Raw genomic sequence first — 26,472 nt, 5'->3', positions numbered from 1 at the left:
CAGGTGTGCTTGGGATTTACGTAACAAAGGGTGTTTACAACTTTGGAAGGAGATTTGGAATCTACCAGGTGTGCTGTTATTTGAATAACAAAGGATGTTTGTGATCTACTGAGTTGCCTACGTGACATAGCTGCTAGAAAGATCATATTCTGATTGGTTCATGTGAAAACCCAGGTGGTGTCACAAAATCTTTACCATTCATGTCTATAAATTGGACAGACTGAGGACAGTTGGGGTCCATCATTTCAATTTAGTATCCTGAGTGTTGCTGCTATGATATTGTAAGACAAGTGATGCAGACTTCAACCATCATTCTGTGAGACATGTATGAACTGCTCTGCGACCTCCTGCTTTCAGCGGTGCCCTCCAGAATACCAGCGTTCCTCTGCAAGCAAGACTCCTGTATTTCTTCGTTGTTGTGATGCAGAAGCCATTGACTGTCATCCATTTTATATCCTGGAACTGTAAGTTATCACCAATGCACACTTCCCTTGGCAATCTATTTTAGTGACTTTATTCATTGTATTTTTCAGTGCTTTATTTCTTGTAATTATTTTGAGAGGTATTAAAACCAGGAGCTTTAAGTCGATATGTTGGTGTATGTGTATTTCATTTCCATTACTATTGTCTTGTCTACCCCATTCTAGCAGTGAAAAAGCCCCCAGTCCACAGGTGACGATCTTCCCGCTTTAAGCGTTTTTTAATTTACCCGTTGCTAAAACAATTGATCTTATGGTTTAAATAAGATCGAGTTCTTTGAAGAGTTTCTTCCTCAAAACAATACTGATAATGTTCTACATGGTGATATATCAGTGATTAGCAATCGTTACTTGGTATGTTGGCACCATGGGAGACAGAGGCAATTGAGCTGGTAGTTTTCAAGAAGTCAAAAATAGCATTTTTTTACCAAAAATATTCACTGAAATTGATGTTATCATAAAATGAACAAATCTGGTTGTCTGATACATTAGTTATATCATATTGTCATCTGACATTATAGCACTAGCATGCCATACATCATCCAAACTATTAGGTTTGTATAAACCTGTTTGTTTACCTAATCATACCTACAAGAAAGTCTGTGGAAATAATAAATTTCATTTATTACTCATTAGGCAGAGTAGTATGCTCACCGAAGGTGGGGAAGCTCCGACAGCTGAAATGTACATTTTTCGACACAAAAGAGGAAAGGTCAAAAAACTAAATCTGAAACTACTCACTAACAAAGTCTTATCCTAGGATACAACCACTCAGGCAATCTCCAGAACCCTGCTCGGAGCACCTGCTCGAGCGAGGCACCAGAAATCAAAGCCAACAAGTTGGCTACTCCGTGCACTTTGTGTGTCTTCGCCTGGTGACATTCCAAAGGAGTCGATGAAGAAGCCGTTAAGTTATACGCTTCCACGATCGTATCTACAATCCACTGTGAAATGATGATATATTCGAAGCGAGGTGGCTCTGTTTGCCTCGCCCATAACAGACAAACATGCGCTTCTCACTGCCCCTAGACACCTTGGTGTGGTCGAATTACCAGCTCAGAGCTCGGAAAGGACATAGAATCCGTTGATTCTTGGCAAGAAAGCCTATCCGAGTCTTCAATATAACTTGTGAGTTCATAAAGGAAGCACATCCGTCACTAAAGGACAGTGCCCCTATCTCTGAGCGCCGCCTACCTGACGCCAGAGAAAAACTGTTTTCATAGTGACATACTTCACATACTGTCCGCCTTATCTATAGACTTGAAGGGGGCTATCGTAACGCCGCTAGAACCAACGACAAGTCCAAGTCAGGAGGATTTGCTAGCCCCTTGGCGCATGGCCTCTTCGAGCGGAAAGACTTAAACAGTTGACTCATAATAGAACTCGAAGGCAGTTTCAGTCCAGCAGATTCTGATAAAACTGGGAATAAAACTGACAGATATCAACAAAATCTCGATATAGATTTTTCTTGAGCAAATAAATATAGGAAAAAATCTGCTACCCTTCCGTCACACCAATCAATGTACAGTTTTCATTTGGATTTGTGCAAACGTCTGGTGCCGTCCGACTGTGCTGAAGAGAGGAACTTGGACAACTCTGCAGAAAAGCCTTGCACTTGCACAAGTTTATTTACAGCCTCCATGCATGAAGATGGAAGATCCATCAACTCTACGGGTGACTCGACTAGAAGTTCCAGCAACATTGGGAACCAGACATTCACAGGCCAATTGGGCGCCACCAAATTCAGAAGGCAGGTGGGCTTGAGTCATAAATACTCCAACACTTGGTGCACTAGTTAGAAGGGTGGAAAGGCGTACACATCCATGAGACTCCAAAAGATTGATAGAGCATTCGTGGCGAAAGCGCTCGTCTCCAAAGAAAGACGATCCACACCCATTGGGGGATCTGTCATTCAGTGTTCTGGAACCGAATACATCTTGAGAGGATATCCACAGAGCTGTTGCGTATTCCCGGAATGTGGTGAGCTGATAGATCCACTTGATTTTCCAGGCACCAAAGAAGAATCTCCTCCGCTAGCTTCGACAACGTGGGGGAACGTGTCCCCCTTCTCCTTGTTGATGTACAACACTACTGTGTTGTTGTCTGTCTGAAGCAGGTGGTGGTGTGCAACTTCTTGAAAATGTTTCAGAGACAGTAGGACGGTCTGCAACTCCAACCAATTGATGTGGCGGTATGAATATGCGGGCGGCCACGTCCCTTGGACCTGAAGATCTATCAGATGACCGCCCCATCCTTGGAGGGACACATCTGTAATGAGAGTCAGTGAGGTAGTCGTCGAATCTAGGGGTATTCCCGTTTCCAATTTATGTGTGGACTCACCAAAGGACGGCCGTCATCGCTTGGTCCGACGAACTGAAGTCCTTTTTCAATCAGCTGCATCAGTTCGGAGGAGACCGAAGAGGAATCCGATACCCATGCGACACTACTGTGAATGTCCAGGGATCAGAAATTCTCCTGCGCCAAGCTGGTATGTGCTGCATAAGGCGCAATCCCACGGGAAGGAGCAGAAGGGGGTTCAGAGCTAGTGCTTCCCGAACTCCAGTATGGGAGGACAAAGGCGGGGAGCCTAAGGACTCTGGGGAGGGAGACCCGAATTCATACTACCATCCATGTCCAGACCCCTGGTCCCCAAAAGTGTCAGAACACCCACCACCAAAGCCACGTTTCTTAAGCTTCTTCTGATGCTTCCCACTACTGGTCTTCTTCTGCCCCTTTGAAGGAGATCATGTTAGCTTTTGATCCTGGCTGGTTGTGGTCCTAAGCGGAGGACTTACTGCCTGAGCCTTGCGGTTTGATTTGAACTGCTGACCAGAAGGACTAGCCACCTTGTCCAATGGTGGCGATTGCTTCAATTGGACACGCTGTTCCAAATAACCGGTCACGCCCTCAAGACCTTCTCCGCAGGCATTCAAACTCACGCTGAGTAGAATAGGCGCACAGACTCAGAACTGCCTCTTGCTCAACCGAAACTGCTCCTGCCAAGAGGGCAGTATGGACTCTCTGCGCAGCTAGAAACTGGACCATCTCCCTGAGGATCAAGGTTCTTTGCTGAGTACTCAGACGGTCAGAACTTAGCAAGGTGAGCTGACGCTCTCACGCTAAAAAAAAAACTTTCTATAAAACTGATAGGCCTAAGTTCTGCCTGCAAAGCCCGATTGTAGGCACTGGTGCCGGTCAAAGATCCATAAAACGTGGCCTTCCCGGGAATCCGTGGAGCAGGCTGTGCTACCACATGAGTATTTCCACACCAGGGAACCCATCAACGGTTTGCATAGCCCCAGTGGGGTATCGATTCACCTCGTAACAGGGGTGCCAACACTGGAGTCCTCCCTCACAGTCACAAGTGGGGGCACTCTGCGTGGCTTGGTGAGGCGCAGGAAGCGATGCCTGGTCAGCCTGTTCCGTTCCAGGGAGAGAGCCCCTTTCATAAAAGAAGTGGATGCTCCCTTTCCCACTGATGTGAGTTGCCCCCCCACCACCCCGATCCTCTAAAGGAGAGATCACTGGGGGGATGGGACACACCTGACCCTAGCCCTGGCGGAGGAGGGACAGGCAGTATCTCAAAAGCGGTGGAACAGTGTTTGTCCGCCTCGATAACATCGAACGGGGAAACTAACTCCACGTTGGGAGGATTTAGTTCCATCATAGGTTTCTAAGTTATCGACAGACGTCCCCATCACCTCAGAGATAAACGGTTTTGAAGGTTTTGTCTCAATCAGTGATCCAGCTACATTGAGCAGGGAGTCATATCATGACAACTCTCGAACACTCTCGGTTGTCGGAGGCGAGCCTCGTCGCAATTACCAAGTGGAGGGAGAGATTTGTCACTTATTGAATCAGACATTTCATCGCTAGCTGCAGCTAGGGATTTCTCTTTTTTATCGCCTCGCAATACGACCACGTTTTAGGATCCCATTGATCACAGAGGCCCTCCAGGCAATACTCAGAGTCCCTGACACAACCGTGACATGAATGCAGGTCCCAAACCGGCATTTGTTTAAAGCAGGATGAGCATGTCTTACGTCCCGACTGTTACGTCGGGACATTCTTCGTCTTTTTTTGCGACTTAAAAAATACAAAATGAGATCGTGAAAAAACAAGAAAATTCACTGCGCCAAAATTCGGAATCCAGGCGATTATAAACTGAGCCGGCGATCCAACTAAAACAGTTAAAATGCGGTCCCAAATGATAGAAAGCCTTTACCGTAATGGAGTCGATCACCAACACTAGATTTCCTAGATAATTTGTCATAAAAACTGCAACCTGAAAAATATCTGCACCCATTGGTAGCAGAAACAAGAGAGCACAAACGAATCAGGGCGGCGTGCGCGCATGAGCACCCTAAGGGTGACACACCCCCCCCCCCCTTAGGCGAGGCCTTTTTTTCTATAGGGAATACTACCCTAGAGTGTTATTTGTGGACCTGGGGATAGTTTTCGTTTGGGGCTGTAATCTAAAGAGTAATAAATGAAATTTATTATTTCCATTGACTTTCTGGTAGGTGATGTAGTAAACTGTTACATGCTTAGAAAGAATTAGTGAAAATATACAGGGATTAATTAAAGAGCGTTTTATATATTAGTATAGTTAATGCACAGTCCCTCTATCCCTCTATAGCGGGACTGTGGTTCATGTAATAATATGACAATGATTGCTTACAGATTTTTATTTGAACATCCATTATCAGTGATTTGATTAATACACATGCAATCATTATTCATTACAAATATTCAACTGAAATCTGAATTATATTTTTGTAAATATATGTACACAAAATAATTTATCAATATTGTATAACTGATACTATTAAAATTTATTGGTGTAATTATATTGGCCAGATGATATTTGCAAACTTACTGAATTACTATTTTTCAATATCATTGATTTCAACAAATTACAATTATAATAACTGTATATGTAACTGATGAGTCCCCGCTAATTTTTATGGACTGGATCCAGCCCATAAAGGTTTTATCATATACCTTAAAGGAGTAATTACAATTTTACCACAGTGTGACCTCAAACACTCAATGTAATTTAGAATGACGCTTTTTGTTTTGATTGATGAAAGCCAGGCGTACTGGGCTGGGCATGATACTAAAATTATTGACCAGATGTGAGGGTGCACATCCCATAGCGTTACAATGCTGGGCAATAAGAGGTATATGATAAACAACATGTGTAATATATATTGTTTATTCGAATACAAGGAATTCAATCACATGAATACGGCTCGTTCAATTGTGACATTATTGGTTGACTTTTAATCTGAATTTACTCAAATAAGATGCTTTCATACGAACTGAAATCAGATCACTTTCAAAGCCATGCAATGTGTTCAAATACAGGTAATAACAAAACACACACATAACCAGATGTAGGTAGAAATGTGGAAATACATACTTAACCATAAACATTCAGGTATACCTAATGTCATTTTATGACAAATGTCATAAAATGTTTATTCACATTGGCAGACATTTCGACTTTAACTGCATGAAATTCTGGATAATACACAATACAATTACACATGAAATGAGTTAGATTGTCCATTTTCATTTGCTCCATTTCAAACATACTTGAACAAAGGACTAATTATTAAGTATTGATTTTAAGAGGATGATACATCTTTCAAAGCATATGGGCTGGACGGCAAATTTGTTCAAAATATATAATGCAATGCGTCTTCAATAATAAGTGTAATAATTATAAAAGAAGCAACTCCATATGTCATAGATCAGACTAATTCATTACACAATTGTCACAAATTGTTGAACCTTACCATGCCAATGAGGGAATCTGGTTATTTGATCTGTGAATCAGCTAACAGAAATACATGTATATTTTTAATGTTGATAATGTTTTAAAAACAATTTCACTAACCAAGCTATTTTTTTTCACAAAAAAATGTTATGTCAAATGATTTATTCTATTTAATAAAATTTGCAATATGAGATTTGAAGATGGAATGGATGAATGTCAAGCATGATTGCAATGCTCAAATACTGCTGTAAAAAAAAATCAAACTGAATCAGAAATGTAAAAGTTATAAATTTAAATCAAAACTGTATTTATGGTTTATGAATTCAGAATTTTTTCTACATAGTTTTGTACATTAATATGCAACTGGTCTTTTGTAGAGTTGAACACTTGGAATGCCATTTGTTGAGCTTCATTCGAACCCTGCTTCATTGCACGATATATTGGAAGTGTGTATTTCTGCTTACCTGAAAATAGATTATTATAAATTACAATTAGCATATTCAAAATGCAATGTGGATTTTAGTGAATGCTTTAATTCATTTGGTAGCCTGATTAACCTCGAAATCAAAACTATTCAACCGATTTACCTAAAGCTATTAGCTGAGACACATATGACATAATCAAAACTATTTAACTGATTTTACATAAAGCTATTGGTTGAGAAACATGCAACATATCAATTCACTTACTGATTGCCAAACACATAATTTATAAATATTTTTGACTACTTGAAAATGTACACAGGTGAATCTATGCATGAACATTTTCAAAAATGAAAATTTGTTTAAACAAATTGGCTCAAATTATATGGTTGGAACATTGCACACTAGATGCACAGGTTTTAAGGTTATGGAGAGGAATGGTAGACTATTGGATTAAAGAACTAGAAATTAGTCTCTTTGCATATTAAAACTATTTTCTGAAATAGAAATGAGTGATGAATTCTCAAACATGGAGATTGTGAATTTCACAATGTCCTGTGAAAACAAATCTATTTTTAAGAAAATAGAAAACTAATTGAATCCTATGAAGAATATATGACTCTGTGCACTTTCTTTACAAATGTAGATATTATATTAAAATAATATGAGAATTGTTCACTGATCTTTGTAATATCTCTACAATATCTGCAGTATATTATACTGATATTTGAAATAAAACAAACCTTGGCTCTCCAAGAATGATCTGATGCCTGCAAAATGTGGTTTGTGGTCATTTTTTAATACAATCTGAGACCATCTGAGTTGAATCTAAAAAAAGTAGAAAAGATGAGATTTTCGACAAGTAATTGAGAATATCGGTCAAGATAATCCCACCAATGAATAACCAGAATGTGTATCACATATGATGTCACAGACTCAAATTACTGATATTTGTCAACATAATTGAAAGAATGAGAATGGTAAAATTGGTGTTCACATCATTTTTACCTTGCCCAATCATCATTAGAACAGAGGTACATGTGGGAAAGATGTTTGTTCTCATTGTTGATGCCTCCGGCATAAAAACTTGTTACATTGTATTTCATTTTTGTTTAAAATCTTGATATTTCTTTAGCCAGTTGGCCTCTCAGCAAAGTTCAGCATTGACATGGGTTTTACGTATATTTTTTAAGATGTTAGTAAAAGTGAAATTAAAACTCTTATTTCAAACTTGGAAGTTATATCAATCCCAGTTTTCATTGTGAAGTACAAATCATTCTTTTCGCTGCAAAAATTGGTGGTCTTTATATAAATTGGTATACAACAAAATTACATAATTATATAACAAAATTACACCAAATGTGATATGAATATACACAAACATGTGAAAAACCAAAATAACAAAAAGACCAATAAGCTGTATTGTATTCATTACTATATGTTGATAGTTGTAAATTACTCGTATTAAATAATGCATTCGAAATTGTAAATAAATCAATGTATGATGCATGTTTTTTTTTCTATTTATTCAACCCTGAATAATAGTAGTCATTTTAAACTGTTGTAACATTTTTATTTTTCAATATCTTTATATGTATATTGATTTCAATGATATTTAGTTTGAGTATAAGCCAATGAGAGTACCACTGTATGAAATTGAAATATAAAACAAGCCATGCATGACATAGTCCCAGTTAGTTATTAAATTTAAGATATATAGCTGGAATATAACCATTTCAGAAATATGATTTTTTAACATTAAAATGATTGACATTTGTATCTGATCGTCAAACAAGTACTTGTCCATATTGAGAGATATTGCTCTGGAACAGCATTCAAAATCAACCATTTTGAATACATGTATATATATATATAACATGATTTATAACGAATATATAACATTTGAACATAATCAGTCAAAGACATGGCTCTAGAAGCCCAATCATTAAAACAAAATGGCTGCCAGTCAGCCATTTCGAATCCGATCTGAAAAATAAAATGACGTGCATCAGGAACCCGTAATGTCTAATGTATGTACCAAGTTTGAACGAAATCCATCCATAAATGCCAGAAATGGTTGATATTTGATGATTTTTTAGCACAAAAATGACCACCATTCGGCCATTTTGAATAGGATCATCAAACCAATATATCTGTCTATCTATGACATGATGTATAATGAATATTTAAAATTTGAACATAATCAGTGAAAGCAAGTCAGAAATATAGCACAAGAACCACATTCATTAAAACAAATGGCTGCCAGTCGGCCATTTTGAATCTTATCTGAAAAACAAAATTATTTGCATCAAGGTCCTATAATGTCTAATGTATATACCAAGTTTGAACAAAATCCATCTGTAAACAGCTGGGAAATGCTTGATTTTGATGATTTTTAGCACAAAAATGTCCGCCATTTGGCCATCTTGAATCAGATCATGAAACAAATTGACGTGCATATGTATAATATCATGTATGATGTATTTTTGAAGTTTGATTGTGATTGGTCCAAGCATTTCTAAGATACAGGTCCGGATGCACGCACGCACACACGGAGGTCAAAACATAAGTCCCCGTTTTCGGACTGTGTCTGAATGGGAACTAACTAGATAGGGGAATTCTAACAAATAAGCCAATGAGAATACCACTGTATGAAATTGAAATATAAAACTAGACAGGAGAATTTTCTAACAAATATTGAATTGTAAGTACCTCGGCATTATTCGATTTTGATAGATGTGGATATTCGTTATCCAATTGTTCAATAGCACCATCTGGTAGTCTTGGTCTGTTCAATAACTGGTCTAGAAAATGTAACACCTGGTATACTGGCCAATCAGTAATGTCCTTTGATGTGGTCTGAATACAGATAGATATGATTGGTTTAGGAATATATAATACATGACAATGCAAGTAAAATCAAAAGAGAACTCACATGCATGAGCAAGTAATATATTCACTTATAATTGATTCAGCTGGTTTGTTCAACCTGCCAGGATATATTCTCCTGCCCAGACTACTGTTATTAACTCATCTGATTAAGTTACTTACCTGTGCATCTTCTCCAGCCCATACTGCTGCAAGTAACTCGGCTGGTCTAGTCAGCTCCTCACCAGCAGACAAATCAGGAAGATATGGAGGCCATCCAGGAGTATTCAACCATCTGTCAAATTCCAAGTTTTTGCTGTGGAATAATCAGAGCAGATGAGATTCATATCAATATGTCTCTTCCTGGGAATATTTTCAGATGAGCAGAAAAGCACGTTTTTCTATCCTGCCAGCCCCATGTAGTTTTTGCATTGACTTGATCATATACGGGTTAAACTGAAACCAGACAATTACAACAAATTAGTTACCTGTTTGATACATCTTGGTCTTTCAGGTCAGGAAAGTAGTCCAGAAAAAAATCAAAAAGATCTTCTGATACAATACTCTGAAAACAAGTCATTGTCAATAATTTCTATTATTTATGTATTGAGGTGAACGCAAGCATTCAGCGTGGAAGAATGAAGGTTCTGGCAAATCTTATAACTACGGTATGTACAATAACACAAAATCCATCCTGGAAAACCAAAAATCAAAAGTTCCCAAAAGCCTTTATTTTCAACTACATTTGATACAAGTCAGATATTTTGAATCAGAACTTCAAATAAATACATAAATGTACATATCATGTGTAAAATGTTTCAATGTGAATGCTAAACATGAATGACTAAGGTATGTCAGAGATATGGCTCTGGTAAAGCTTTCCTTAAACCATATACTGTGAAATACTTTATTATAGCTGAATTTAATTTTCGCTGAAAAGGCTTTTCGGGCGTTATACATGTATATGGCATTTTCACTGATTTTTGATGAGTTGAATGTGAAATATAGGAAAAAAAGTATATTCGCAAGATTTTATTTTCATGGAATCATCCCTTCAGCAAAAATAGCGAAAATAAAGTATTCTACAGTATGGCCTCCAGTTGGCTATTTTTGAATCTGATCTAAAAACAAAATATCTTGCATCAAAGTCGCATAATTTCTAATATAACACGTGTATTAAGTTTGATCTATACATGGCTGGGATTCAGAATGGCAAAAATGTTTGATTTTGCTGAATTTTTAGAACCAAAATGACTTTGTTCAAACAGACACTACTGAGCAGTTGAACAGTATAATTTTGTTGATAACAAAAAGAGACATCACATGATGAATGCATTTGTTTATGCCGTTGACTAGAACAATATGTTAATACTGTGGATAGTACTACATGTTGGCATGTAATTGTGATCCGTTGAGGTAAGCTGAAAAAAATAATTCAACAAATCAGGTAAACATATGGACCTCAAGGCATCTTCATTCCTAATAATGTGAGGTTATTGAAGGATACCTCAAAGTATGCATGAAGACAGTACAGCCGGAGTATCGACCGACGAGATGCAGAGGTTGATGAGATGGCGTACTGTCTGAGTTCATACTTTGCGGTATCCTCGTAATAACCGTATTATTATACACCTTTTCCTCCCAGGAATACATCATGAAAATGCCGAAATTCATAAAGTTTAGAACAGAATCGGCAGAGTCCGGTCAAACCCTGGTGGCAGCCTCGTTTGTTTTTATTATTAGAGGACGCTTACGTGCGTAATCATTCCCTATTTGGAATTCGCATTTGAAAACAGTATGCAGCATAAAATGTTGATTTTGCTGCAAAACAAATTATTTAAATGTTTTTACCTTAAACTTATATTTCTGTACATATGCTCTGAGAAATTCATCAAATTTATCATAACCACCTGCAAGACTCTTCAGATATGAACAAAAGCAAAATCCTTTCTCGTACGGTGTCTCATTATAAGTGTCATCTGGATCCACACCCTCATCAATCACGACTCTCAACCGATTCAACGGATGATCCTATGGATATAGTACTAACTTAAATGAGAATTAAGGGATACAAATTTGGATTTTATAGGAAGGAGAAGAAATACAAAGAGGAAGAGAAACAGCAAGTCAAGGAGGATGAGGAAAACTAGGAGGAAGTGGATTAGAATTAGGATTAAGGAGATGGATTAGAATCAGGGTTAAGAGTTGGAGGAGGGGAGGGGTAAATTTTAGAGAAGATTATGATTACTGTAAAATCTGTATTAAAAGCCCCGGCTTCTATTAAAATGGTACAATGCAACAGAGGAGATGCAGCTTCTATTAGAGCATCTACACATATGCGACCTGATGAATTTTTGGGTCTCGATTGTTCAAAAAGAATGGGTGCGACTTCTATTGGGGATGCGGCTTCTAATACAGATTTTACAGTAGGACAGGGATGAGGAAGGATGGGGGGATTAAAATTAGGATTAGGAGGAGGAGGGATTAGGATTAAATAGATTAACATGAGGTGGATTAGGATTATGGTGGGGATTAGGAGGAGGCGTTTAGGAGGAGATTAGGATTGAGAGGTTGAGGAGGATTAGGAGGAGGAGGATTAGGAGAGGTGGATTAGAATTAAGAGGAGGGGATTGAGAAAAGGGAAGGATTGAGATTAGAAGTAGGATGATGATGAGGAGGAAGTGGAAGAGAGGAGTAGTGAAAGGAGGAGGGGGAAGGGGAAGAGGTCAAATTTATTCATGACAATTAACCACTGTTGTGACTGTGTTGACCATGTCCTACAGAATGTCTGAATGCAGTGCGGTAGTACTTTCATTGTAATCTGCTATTACAGTAGTATGTTTGCAAGACTGTAATCAGCTTCTAGGTTTCCTAGTTAGTATAAAGAATGCACATTTGTCGTTGCTATAAGACATAAAGGTCGGCACTAAATTTTATATGTGGAAGTCATTTACCAGTTCCCTCTTTTTATCACAAATTCACAAAATAGTCCAGTTTATAGTCTGCACTTTCCTTCAGAAGATTGTCACAAAAATAGCCAAATTGTTTGATTAAAAACTGAAAATTGGCTCAAATTGTGTGTTGGCTCCAAAATTAGGGCTCATTTCCAAAAAATATTGAAGAATATCAGAAAAACGTGGAGAAGAATTTGGTCAGGAATGTTTGGTGGTGAAAAGGTTAAAATAACCTATTTACCATCCATTATTTGATGCTTATCACAATCATTAAATTCTCCAATAATATCTTTGATCAAAATTGTATTAACTATGTAAAACTGTAATCCAAAATGTATGTTGTCTGAAATGGTCAACTTAAAATAGATCAAAAGTAACATGTCTCTGCGGCACGATATTTATTTATCATATTTGATCAGATCACATAGGATTACATGCAAGTCTAAAAAAAAATGGGTCAAAAAAAAGCGCCTATGTATAATATACCTCCCCTGATGAATCCATGTGAAGTCGCAGTAATGATCTTCCGGTAGCTGCTTCCAGACAAGTATAAGATTCACCCATGACTTTCATAGAAATACGTCTCTGTGCATACATAGTAAATCCTTCATTTAGCCAGAACTCACTCCATGTGGCATTGGTGACCAGATTACCAAACCAACTATGTGCCTACAATACAAACAAGAAAAGAAATAGGCTTTTACAATTGTCAACGACATATTGTGATTCATCCATAAACACTTATTTTCAAAGATGTTGAATACAAAATGTAATTTTACTCAATTTTATTTTTGTGGAAATATTGAAAAGTTAGTTACTACTTACTATTTCGTGCATAACTACGTCAGTTAATGATTTGTCTCCAACAACAATACATGGGGTCACAAAGGTCAAACACGGATTTTCCATTCCACCGAACGGGTATGATGGCGGTAGGACAAGCAAGTCATATCGTCCCCACACATAGGGTCCAAATAGCGTCTCTCCCGTAGTGATGTACTCCTCTACCACCCCGTCAAACTCGGATTTTGCTTTGTCCTGAAAAGAAAACAAGCATTCCATCAGGTGATATCTCTGGTTGCCAGGCATTGAAAGTAACGGTAACTCTCTGCTGACCTCAGTGTTGTGTCACATGACATATTTTATCCAATCACGCACAAGAAATATATATGTATCAAGTGTCAGAAAAATGTAATGATGACGATAACGGACAATCAGTAATATAAAACATTTAACTATATACTATAGTGCTTTCCCTTAAGGAATTTCATGCAGAATTCAAATTTAATTCTGAGGTGAGTGTGCCCAGGAATGCCATAACCAGGGAACCTACCCAGAAAAATCAAAACTTGTATATTGTTGACTATGATGCATTCCACTTACAATACCTCACTACAATATTTGCAAAGGTACATTTCTATACAATCTGATTGTGCTCATATTTGCCCATAGATTTGATTGGTTGAATGATAATGAATGATTAAACTCAACTGACCAATGAACATGGATTATTTTATTTCTCCAGACAATTGTGTTACCAAGGTGACGTGCCTCAGTAATCCAGTTTCTCATGACAGTATGGCCGCCAATTCAGCAGTCAAATGTCAACCCATATAAAAACATACTGAAGACTATATGTATACCTTTTCTGTTTTTGTCTTTGTACAAATGGAACCAGGCATGTCCAAGAAATGATGGAACAGAAAAAGTCTGACTAAAAACATTAAATTCTCATCTTACCACCATTGCGGGTTCTGCCCAAACTTTGCTCCTTGGACCAATATCAGCTGAGACAATGTCACCTACTGCCATGGCAACTAAGTATGGAGGAATGGGATTGGTCATTTCAAATTTGAAAATAGTGTCCGCCTCACCCTTCTCACATTTTTCAGCACTCATTACAGCAGTGAAGCCATTGGGAACCTGTAAAAAAAGATCACAAAACTAGGCGCTGTAGCTGCTCAATGGTAATTTTATGAATAATTATAATTATTTACCCATTTCTAACCATTATTTTCAATTAATTTTAACAGGTTCTGGCCGAAAAGCATTTTTTCCGGAACTGGAGGAAAAGTTGTTGAAAGGTTCAAGGAGAGATAAGATAATAAATGTGCAGTCTACTCCTGATTTAGCGAAGGATATGTCAATGCACACATTGATGAGTGGATTCAACTTTTCATGAAATGTCACAAACTTTGTGTCAGAAAAATAACCCACTGTGGACAAGCAGGCGACAGATCTGCTGCTGGGAAAAAAATTTATAACGCAGGATCATTTGACAGTATTAAGTGACATGACTGTTTGAATAAGTGAACAAAACATTTTTAACATGGATGAAACTCTTGTTTATATTGATAAGCTCTCAGATACAACTATCGATTTTACTGGTAACAAGAACGTAGAAGGAGCACATTGCAGTGCTACCAAGACGAGATTTACAGTTGTCTTGACTGTGTCAATGGGGAAGAATTTCTAAAGACGAGTCATTTTGCTAGGACTCAAAAAAACTACCAAAGGAAAATGTTCCTGAAGACATTGTGGTTTTGTTGGCTAAAAAAGGCAGTATGACCCAAGAACTTTTGAAGGAGTGGATCAACAAAGTATACAGCGTCAGAAAGGGAGTTTTCTTCAGTCGTCAACGCAGTCTACCCCTAATTGAGCCAGTCCTCACAAGGGAGCGGATATTATGTCTATGTTTGAAAGAACCCACACCGCTGTCAAATGCAGCGAACAACTTCCACGAACGTCTTCCATCTTGGGAAACTGTGTTTGGTTTTGTTAGTAGCAAATGTTTTGTGGCAGTAACAGAAAGGAATCAAAGAAAGCTTAGAAAGAACTCCCGTGTGCTGAGAGTTTTGGAGACACATTAAAAATTAATTCAAAATTACTTATACTTGAGATATTGATGGAATAGCTGAAAACTAATTATGCAAATAAGGTAACTAATATGAACAGATTTAGGTGTAAAACTAATAAGGTCTGCACAATGTACCAAGTTTCATTGAAATGTGATTAGAATAAAAAAAATATTAGTTATTATGCTAATTAGAGAATTAATATGAACAAATTTTAACCCAAAATTAATCAGGCTGTCTATTGTTCTAGAGCATTTATGGATCAAGTTTTATTCAAATGTGATGATCAATACTTGAGATATCAGTATTAATTAATTATGTTAATTAGGTGATTAAGAAGCATAAATATTTACCAAAAACTAATATGCTGCATAGTCTTAGGTTCATTGAAATGTGATGGGTACTCTTTAAAAGTTTCATTGAAATCCAATGAGTGGTTTTTAGACATCAGTGCAACAGCCATAGAACAGCAAAACATTAACTAATTATGCAAATTAGGCAATTAATAGGCACAATTATTTATCCCAAAATTAATCAGGTCTCTGCATAGTCCTAGAATATCTATGTCGCAAGTCTCATTGAAATGTGATGATTAGTACTTGAGATATCAGGTGAAAAGCTGAAAATTAAGTAATTATGCTAATAAGATGATTAATATGCACAAATATTTACCCAAAAACTAATTAGGTCTCTGCACAGTCCTCAAGTAACTATGTACCAAGTTTCATTGAAACATGATCATTACTACTCGAAATATCAAAAGCTGAAAATTAATTAATTATGCAAATTAGGTAATTAATATGTACTGATATTACCCTAAAAACTATCAGGTCTGTGCAGTGTCATATGACACCTATGTACCAAGTTTTATTGAAATGTTATGATTAGTACTTGAGATATCAGTGGAAAAGCCGAAAATTGATTAATCAATCAGATTTTTACCCAAAACTAATCAAATCTGCGCACTAGTTCAGAGCATCCATGTGCCACATTTCATCAAAATCCAATGAGTGGTTCTTTAGATATCAGTGGAACAGTCTTGGAACAGCTAAAAATCAGCTAAGTATCATGCAAATTAGGTAATTAATATTCATAGATTTTTACTAAAACTTATTCAACTCTGCGCATTATCCCAGAGCATCTATGTACCAAGTTTCACCAAAATTTGATTAGTGGTTCTTGAGATAACGGTGGAACAAAAAAAGTAACATCCATACATACATACATCCATCCATACATACAGACAGACATACAGACATAGTAACTGCAAAGACTCCCTTTTGTGCTTCGCACATGGGAGTCAAAAACAATGTGGATGTCAGAAGAGGATTTGAATGCTGTGGCATTGTCGCCAGTGTCCCACATGACAAATTGAATAGCAACTTGCAGCTTGTTTTAGAAGGTGAGGATAATGCCAGGCTATGACATCGATAACTTAAGTTTTATGGACTCTTCTAGCGAAGACGAAAATGCAGATATATCAGACGACGAAGATATCTCAGCAGCTATGCAGGATTTTGTGGACAGCACTGACTCAGAGCTGGACTTTGATGATTTTTAATTAATTAATCAATCCAGTAATGAAATGTATCAGTGTGCTCTGAACCAATGTCATTAATTTCAATAGGTTTTCACATTCCATTGCATTGGTATTATTTAATGATTCGTCTGAACGAATTCTTGATTTTTTGACTATGTAAAGGTTTTATTATGCAGACAGTAAATAAATCATGATTCCTAAAAATAAGTTATCCTTTAATTAAAAATGAATGAATGAATGAACAAACGAAAGGCCGACTGTATCACACCCCTAGCTATAATACTAGTAACGTTATTTTTTATGTTATGGTTCTTTGCCAAAAATGTAACAAAATTAACAGGCACTGGTTTACATTTATTAAATGAGTTGACCTGGTTTTCTTTATATCCACGTACATTTGCTATGGTGGTCCTACCGTCGCCATTGTTTTTCCTCTATTTTTATCAGCACAGGGTTATTTTTCTAGACAAGATGGACTTCATAATATCTGCCATAACACCATAACCTTTTGGTCCACACTTTTCTATAAAAAAAAAATCAAATCCTCCATGTGATCACCCAGGGTTGGGTATCAGCCGAATCCGATATACATCTAAAGCAGTGTGGGGAGTTAGCAGAGATGAAGAAAGATACTGCTACATTAGCTCGTGATGATGGAAGCAATATCAAATCAAAGAGCCAGCGTCAAGACGACAAAAAACAGCAACCGTGACCATGCCTTTAGCTCCTGTACAAGCACGCATCTACAGATGAAAAGTTATACTTGCGAATGCTGATAGTGGGGTAAAATCTTTTATATTTTTAACTAAAGAATTAAAAAGAAGCAGCTTCAGAGGCTGTTTGACAAACTGCAATGAAGTCACCATAGTCTTGATGAGCAAAGAGATGGAGACATTTTTGATGAGGCATGCTTTCAATATTCAAAGTCATTGTCAAAAACAAATATTGTGCCTTATGATCACTTCTGATCATCCCGATTTTTTTCTGTACGGGTTCTTGCTCTGGCAAGCTGTCATCTGCGTGGCAGCCGACGCAGTGGCTGGTAGGATAAGTTTTCCGATTTTTTACTCCTGTGTCGTCTTTTTGTGTGCATTGCATACAAAAATAAAAAAACTTGGGTGAAGCAAATTTGACCACGTTGTTGGATCTCTTTGTGTCTTGTTCTTTTTTAGAAATGGATAGGAAGAAAGGGAAACACATCAAAGGTACCTCAGCTCCTGTTTTGTCGCCCCAAAGATCGGGTGGTCATGCGGCGGTTGCCACTAGGAGCTACAAAGTTGGAACCCCCATAGCAAATGCTACTTGTGTTTGGACTGTGTTCGGGGCTCAGGGTTTTGTCTAGAGAATATATGTAACAACTGGGGTTGCGAGACCTGGCATACTTTCCAAAGCCGCATGCAAACTGCACTCAAGTGTAATGCAAAACAAACATTTTTGTCTCAAATGTACCTATGCTGGTAATAGCACTACATCTCCCTCTCACTCACCTTGACATTAGCGGAGTATGTAGATTTCACAGCTGGCGTGTCCGTGCATGGGAAGAATGACCTGTTACACACTGCCTGTCCTTGGGTATACATAAAGGGATGCTGTTTGCCTAGAACAAATTTAGGAATTATTCATTTGAAAGCTCGGGAAGGAGAAATGGATTAGTACATTGCATTGTTTTCACATCAGCATGTCAATAAATTTTTTTCTTTTACATTTATGTTGTATTTAAAGTCAATTTTATGTAACCAGTTTTGGAAAACTCCTTTCATTTTCTACTCCTTTCATTTTCTTGGATTTTGTAAATATGATTTAAAATACCAGTCACAGTATGTAAACAATGGATTTTACATGCGTTATCAACAAAACCAATATTGAACACAATATAACTCATCAGGCACTTGACGCTCTTAATTCTCTTAAGTCACGACGTGATGAGATTGTTATTAAGCCAGCTGACAAGGGTGGGGCAGTGGTGGTTTGGCGTAGAGATTTGTATCTGGTGGAGGTGGAGAGGCAGTTATCGGATACAGACTCCTACCAGGCACTTGATGTGGATATCACTAATGAAATACAACGGGAAATAGGTGATGTGGTTAATGGTTATATTGCTAAAGGTGATTTGCCGAAAGAGGCCAAAAATCTTATAGTGCGCAGACCACGAACACCAATCTTTTATCTATTAACTAAGATTCACAAGGTAAACAATCCTGGTAGACCATTGTCTCAGCATGTAATTGTCCGACTGAGCACATAGCTCGATATTTGGATTCAATGTTGAGACCAGTTGTGTCACAGCCTACATATGTTCAGGATACTAATGATGCACTTAGGAAACTAGAGTTATTTCGTTTCACGCCGGATAAACCCAGATTTTTATTTTCTATGGATGTAAAATCACTTTATACATCTATCCCGCACACTGATGGACTGTTGGTTTTACAGCATTTTCTGAATAAAAGGGCATTTAAGGATTCTCCTACGTTTGTGTTGGTGCGCCTAGCGGAATTAGTTTTGAACGGGAATTGTTTTTCTTTTTGGTCCGAGCTATGCATGTTTATTCATGTCATATCAAGAGGAGTTAATTTTTTCGTCCTTTCAAGGCACTAAACCTGAATTTTATGTCAGGTACATTGATGATGGCTTTGGTGCCGTGTCAAGCAGTCGGGATGAGTTATTACAGTTAATTGACTTTGTTAACAACTTTAATCCCGCCATACAATACACACATGAGATATCAGAAATAACACTACCATTTCTCGATATTTCTACTAAGGTAGATGGTGATCGGATTTCTACATCAATTTACACAAAACCTACTGATTCACATTGTTATTTACAGTATGAATCATCACATCCTACTAGAATGAAGGACTCCATACCTTACTCACAGTTACTCCGGGTACGTCGTATTTGCAGCGATGATACTGATTTCCGTAACCAGGCGAGGAATTTATGTGATTATTTCAAAAAACAGGGTTATCCTCGTAATGTCACTGGGAAAGCATTGGCCAAGGTTATGTCAATGTCAAGAACGGATTGTATTGGATCTACGGTTTCCCGTGACAATCAGGATCGTGTAATTTTGGCACTTATGTACCATCCTCTAAATGTCAGGATTAAAAACATAATGTACAAACATTTTTACATTTTACAAACCAGCGAGGAGACTAGTTCCACGTTTCCACTAATGCCTACTACTGCCTGGCGCCGTGACACTAATTTAAGGAGGTTATTGGTGCATACGGGTGAAAGGGGAGACCCTTAGAAATATGGTTCTGTCCCGTGTAATCGTCCTAGGTGTAACACTTGTACTTTTATTACAGACTCTAATCGTATATTTGGTCCCAAGGGAGATGTTGAGGTCAAATATCCGTTCAGTTGTATCACCATGAATGTTGTATATTGCATTTCGTGTATTAAATGCGGGAAACTTTATATTGGTTCTACAGTTTGTCGATTGGGTGATTGGTTTGCTGAGCATCTACGGCAAACTAGACAGAAAAATCGTTATTATCCAGTTTCACTTCATTTTAATTCTAGTGGACATACCGTACTCGACCGCGTTAGCGCCCAGGGGCCTCAACTCAGAAAATCACGATTTTTTAGGGGTGGGCGCTTACCCGAGCACCCCCCTCGAAAAAGAGTGCAAATGAAAAATTTGATTCATCAAGTGACAGATTACGTCTTTGAGGGAAAATCAAATTACGAAATTAGTTGAGTCGTCATTTATTTTCACAAGGAAGAAACAAAAATGATCACAACAAATATGCACATTTTATTACAATATTAATTACGTACCACCAGAATTTATGAAATTAAAAACATTTGAGTCTGTTGGAACACAGTCGAAGTCAAAATTGTCATATTATCTCCACTGACGAAGGTGTTGGATCGTACACAAACTCTCGATGAAAATCACTTTCCGCCATGATGCATTTGCATTTGACCTGCAGCAGCATCCTTTGACCTAATGGGTCAAGTTGGTTATTTACCAATCAGAATGCTGTATTGCACTGAAGGCAATTCTTCGGAAATTTCCGAAGACTTTCCGGTAATGCAATGCGGAAGTGAATTATCGATGTCGAAGTACGATCTGTTGGAATTTATTTCAGCGAATAAACGACATGTTTTTTCCAAAAAACTAGTAACTAGCCATTTTTGAGAGGTAAACTGAATATGGCATGAAATATTTACCGCATTTTACTTGTATTAACAGGTCATTTTCGAAGCGTAGTTTATGCACGGTTACCGTGTTCTACGCATTCACAACATGTTCACAGTGGTCGATATCCACACTGTATCATATAAAAACGATTACCAAGATTCGTTACGCAAGACCAAGTTTTAAATTAGTTGCATTTTGAAGGGGTGGGCGCTTTGCCGAATGTGACCCCAAATATAAAAATTGTGCAAAAGTGGGGGGTGGGCGCTTGCCCGGGCATGGGCGCTAACGTGGTCGAGTACGGTAATATTACAGATATGTCTATTTCTGGTGTATGTGTTGTCAATGGCAACAAAAATCAGCTCAGGCGTGTCGAGGAGGAAACTATATTCCGCCTTGGAACTAAAGAACCCCATGGAATTAATAAACAGTTCAACTCATTTGTTGAGCTCACTACCTAATGCGCGTTATTTGTTCTGTTGTGGAATTTTTTGTGATTCTAACTTATAGTTCATGCGTGTTCTTACGTTCCTATGTTCTACCTGTACGTTTTAACATTTTCTATAAGCTATCGATAAAGATCCATTGCTCGAAACGTCTAGCTATTTTTAAGTAGTTATTTAGGACTACGATTACCAAATATTATCTTCTATATATCAATATTGAACATAAGTAAGCAAATAACACCGAATAAACGGCAAGGTAAAGACTATGTCTAATTATAGTAAATACGTACTGCGTGCGTGACTCGAACCGGCGCTCGCGTACGGCACCTAATCGCCTAGCTTCACGCCACTACACGTGAACATGACGTGACATATTGAACATATTGAACATGACGTGACATATTGAACATATTGAACATGACGTGACATATTGAACATGACGTGACATATCCAAATCCCAAGAGATGTCGGCCTTTGACTAAACAGAAGAATCAATCAATCAATTAAACAAAATAATGTCATCATATCATGTCATCTGAAAAGTATCCTACCTGCAGTTTGTACAGGTGCCAGCCAAACCACACCAGGTCCATGTGTCGCTGTGTAGTTAATTTCAAGTTGAAACTTATCACCAACACTGCATTTCGTAGGAATGTGTAACGCTGTTCCATAACTTGCAAATGGTTTCACATCAAACGCTAAAGATTCACCATTTGGTTTCTGGATCACTTTGTGGATTTGTAAAGTGTCATGAGAATCAAGAACAACTGAAAATTCAAAATGTATACACAATTTAAATGTTATATTAAGTAGGCCTGTTTCAAACAAGCTGTTTAATTTTGTTATAACATGATGATGTCTGACCATAGACATATTTTGGAATTGTACCAAGAAATTGCATTCTTGTGTAGCATGGAAGAGCAAAAGAAATGGAACTGACAATATATTCTATGTACAAATGGAATCTGTTTTCTGTACTAAAGTTGGAATCCTTGCTTATTGAGGATCCGGGAAGCAAAATAAAGAATAAACTGCATTTCAAAAGCTATTTGATATGTGAGGTATGTAAACGCTTACAACTAAATTAAAAAATAATGTCGCTGAGAAAAGTCTTCAAGTCTTATACAAACTAATTAAATTTCCATTGATGATAATGTTAGCATTTAGGTATTTTTTTTTTTAAATATTGGGAAATATTGAGTGTGCACCTTATCCACATATATGGTATGAAACATACATGTATTGATTACAATTTGTGATAGGTGACATTTAATAATTAGCAGACAATTTTAAAATATGGAAATCATAATTATGGTAGAACTGCTCTTTTTGCTAGCAGACAATAATTATGTCACAAATTACAGTTAAAATATTAAGTGTGCACCTTAACCACCTATGTGGTATGAAACATACATGTATTGACTACAATTTGTGATAGGTGACATTTAATAATTAGCAGACAATTTTAAAATATAGAAATCATAATTGTGGTAGAACTGCCCTATCTATATGCTGGCAGACACTAATTAAGTCACTAATTACAGTAAAAATATTGAGTGTGCACCTTAACCACCTATGTGGTATGAAACATATATGTATTGACTACAATTTGTGATAGGTGACATTTAATAATTAGTAGACAATTTTAAAATATGGAAATCATAATTATGGTAGAACTGCTCCTTTTGGTAGCAGACACTAATTAAGTCACAAATTACAGTAAAAATATTGAATGTGCACCTTAACCACCTATGTGGTATGAAACATACATGTATTGACTACAATTTGTGATAGGTGACATTTAATAATTAGCAGACAATTTTAAAATATGGAAATCATAATTGTGGTGGAACTGCTCTTTTTGCTAGCAGACACTAATTAAGTCACTAATTACAGTAAAAATATTGAGTGTGCACCTTAACCACCTATGAGGTATGAAACATACATGTATTGACTACAATTTGTGATAGGTGACATTTAATAATTAGCAGACAATTTTAAAATATGGAAATCATAATTATGGTAGAACTGCTCTTTTTGGTAGCAGACACTAATTAAGTCACAAATTACAGTTAGAATATTGAGTGTGCACCTTAACCACCTATGTGGTATGAAACATACATGTATTGACTACAATTTGTGATAGGTGACATTTAATAATTAGCAGACAATTTTAAAATATGGAAATCATAATTATGGTAGAACTGCTCTTTTTGCTAACAGACACTAATTAAGTCACAAATTACAGTAAAAATATTGAGTGTGTACCTTAACCACCTATGTGTTATGAAACATACATGTATTGACTACAATTTGTGATAGGTGACATTTATTAATTAGCAGACAATTTTAAAATATGGAAATCATAATTGTGGTAGAACTGCCCTATCTATATGCTAGCAGACACTAATTAAGTCACTAATTACAGTAAAAATATTGAGTGTGCACCTTAACCACCTATGTGGTATGAAACATACATGTATTGACAACAATTTGTGATAGGTGACATTTAATAATTAGCAGACAATTTTAAAATATGGAAATCATAATTATTGTAGAACTGCTCTTTTTGCTAGCAGACACTAAGTCACAAATTACAGTTAAAATATTGAGTGCGCACCTTAATCACCTATGTGGTATGAAACATACATGTATTGACAACAATTTGCAATAGGTGACATTTAATAATTAGCAGACAATTTTAAAATATGGAAATCATAATTGTGGTAGAACTGCCCTATCTATATGCTAGCAGACACTAAGTCACTAATTACAGTAAAAATATTGAGTGTGCACCATAACCACTTATGTGGTATGAAACATACATGTATTGACAACAATTTGTGATAGGTGACATTTAATAATTAGCAGACAATTTTAAAATATGGAAATCATAATTATGGTAGAACTGCTCTTTTTGGTAGCAGACACTAATTAAGTCACAAATTACAGTTAGAATATTGAGTGTGCACCTTAACCACCTATGTGGTATGAAACATACATGTATTGACTACAATTTGTGATAGGTGACATTTAATAATTAGCAGACAATTTTAAAATATGGAAATCATAATTATGGTAGAACTGCTCTTTTTGGTAGCAGACACTAATTAAGTCACAAATTACAGTTAGAATATTGAGTGTGCACCTTAACCACCTATGTGGTATGAAACATACATGTATTGACTACAATTTGTGATAGGTGACATTTAATAATTAGCAGACAATTTTAAAATATGGAAATCATAATTATGGTAGAACTGCTCTTTTTGCTAACAGACACTAATTAAGTCACAAATTACAGTAAAAATATTGAGTGTGTACCTTAACCACCTATGTGTTATGAAACATACATGTATTGACTACAATTTGTGATAGGTGACATTTATTAATTAGCAGACAATTTTAAAATATGGAAATCATAATTGTGGTAGAACTGCCCTATCTATATGCTAGCAGACACTAATTAAGTCACTAATTACAGTAAAAATATTGAGTGTGCACCTTAACCACCTATGTGGTATGAAACATACATGTATTGACAACAATTTGTGATAGGTGACATTTAATAATGAGCAGACAATTTTAAAATATGGAAATCATAATTGTGGCAGAACTGCCCTATCTATATGCTAGCAGACACTAATTAAGTCACAAATTACAGTAAAAATATTGAGTGTGCACCTTAACCATTTATGTGGTATGAAACATGCATGTATTGACTACAATTTGTGATAGGTGACATTTAATAAATAGCAGACAATTTTAAAATATGGAAATCATAATTGTGGTGGAACTGCTTTTTTTGCTAGCAGACACTAATTAAGTCACAAATTACAGTTAAAATATTGGGTGTGCACCTTAACCACCTATGTGGTATGAAACATACATGTATTGACTACAATTTGTGATAGGTGACATTTAATAATTAGCAGACAATTTTAAAATATGGAAATCATAATTGTGGTAGAACTGCCCAATCTATATGCTAGCAGACACTAAGTCACTAATTACAGTAAAAATATTGAGTGTGCGCCATAACCACTTATGTGGTATGAAACATACATGTATTGACAACAATTTGTGATAGGTGACATTTAATAATTAGCAGACAATTTTAAAATATGGAAATCATAATTGTGGCAGAACTGCCCTATCTATATGCTAGCAGACACTAATTAAGTCACAAATTACAGTAAAAATATTGAGTGTGCACCTTAACCACTTATGTGGTATGAAACATGCATGTATTGACTACAATTTGTGATAGGTGACATTTAATAAATAGCAGACAATTTTAAAATATGGAAATCATAATTGTGGTAGAACTGCTCTTTTTGCTAGCAGACACTAATTACAGTAAAAATATGTGGATAAGGTGCACACTCAATATTTCCCAAAAAATATTGGGAATAGTGTTTATATACACGCACATAGAGATACACTTTCAGGGGGAGTGAGTACATTTGTTAGAATTTCTCTGTTTAAATGAATACTAGTATTAGCCATTACGTGATTACGTGATGCAAAAAGATGTGATAAACTTTGATTCAAAGCAATATTATGCCTGATAGACTGTGGCTGCTAGTGTGTCTGCTAGCTTCCACTGTCTTCTGGGAGTGTCTGCCAGCTTCAAACGAGTCAAGTTATTGCATGCAAGTTATCGCAGCAGATCGCCTACCTTCTACACACGGTCTGTCAATTTCAATGTCGAGAATTATAGCACCAACAATGGTCTGTGACTCAAATCGCACGTCGAGATCCAAGTGAAAATGTCTCACTTTGAAGTCTTTGTAATTCGAAGCTGTGGCAATATCGATAACTTTATCAGAATGCAACACTTCCACGTTTGGTGCTGTCATGTTGCCGCCTTAGCCAACGATCCGGTGACTGTGGTCAAAGGTCATGAAATTTTTTATATTTATTTCAAGTGATCATAAAAAACAACAATAATTAATTTATATTGTTTA

General features: G+C 36.7%; 1 protein-coding gene across 1 annotated transcript; it reads right to left on the bottom strand.

The window, feature by feature from the left end:
- Nucleotides 1–5,681: 5,681 nt before the first annotated feature.
- Nucleotides 5,682–26,440, bottom strand: LOC100370561 (aminopeptidase B-like). The gene is made up of 12 exons (XM_078010811.2): nucleotides 26,184–26,440; nucleotides 22,054–22,269; nucleotides 18,391–18,500; nucleotides 14,249–14,431; nucleotides 13,334–13,546; nucleotides 12,995–13,177; nucleotides 11,406–11,585; nucleotides 10,043–10,119; nucleotides 9,738–9,870; nucleotides 9,399–9,545; nucleotides 7,430–7,514; nucleotides 5,682–6,728 (listed from the first exon to the last, which is right to left on the bottom strand). Exons 1-12 carry the CDS (start codon nucleotides 26,362–26,364, stop codon nucleotides 6,580–6,582), a joined length of 1,857 nt encoding a protein of 618 aa, XP_077866937.2. The 5' UTR covers nucleotides 26,365–26,440; the 3' UTR covers nucleotides 5,682–6,579.
- Nucleotides 26,441–26,472: the final 32 nt, after the last annotated feature.

This window comes from Saccoglossus kowalevskii, chromosome 17, assembly GCF_978046115.1.
Source record: "Saccoglossus kowalevskii chromosome 17, keSacKowa6.1, whole genome shotgun sequence".
Classification (NCBI taxonomy): Eukaryota; Metazoa; Hemichordata; class Enteropneusta; family Harrimaniidae; genus Saccoglossus; species Saccoglossus kowalevskii.
The sequence above is the reverse complement of the archived record's forward strand: the minus strand, read 5'-3'. Positions and strand labels throughout refer to the sequence as shown.

Bases quoted from the DNA above. Each gene is read 5' to 3' on its own strand.
- LOC100370561 (XM_078010811.2), bottom strand. From the start codon at position 26,364: ATGACAGCACCAAACGTGGAAGTGTTGCATTCTGATAAAGTTATCGAT. The intron at 9,871-10,042 runs GTAACTAATTTG...ATTATTCCACAG, and splicing joins GACCAAGATGTATCAAACAG to CAAAAACTTGGAATTTGACA. The intron at 9,546-9,737 runs GTAAGTAACTTA...ATCTGTATTCAG, and splicing joins GGGCTGGAGAAGATGCACAG to ACCACATCAAAGGACATTAC.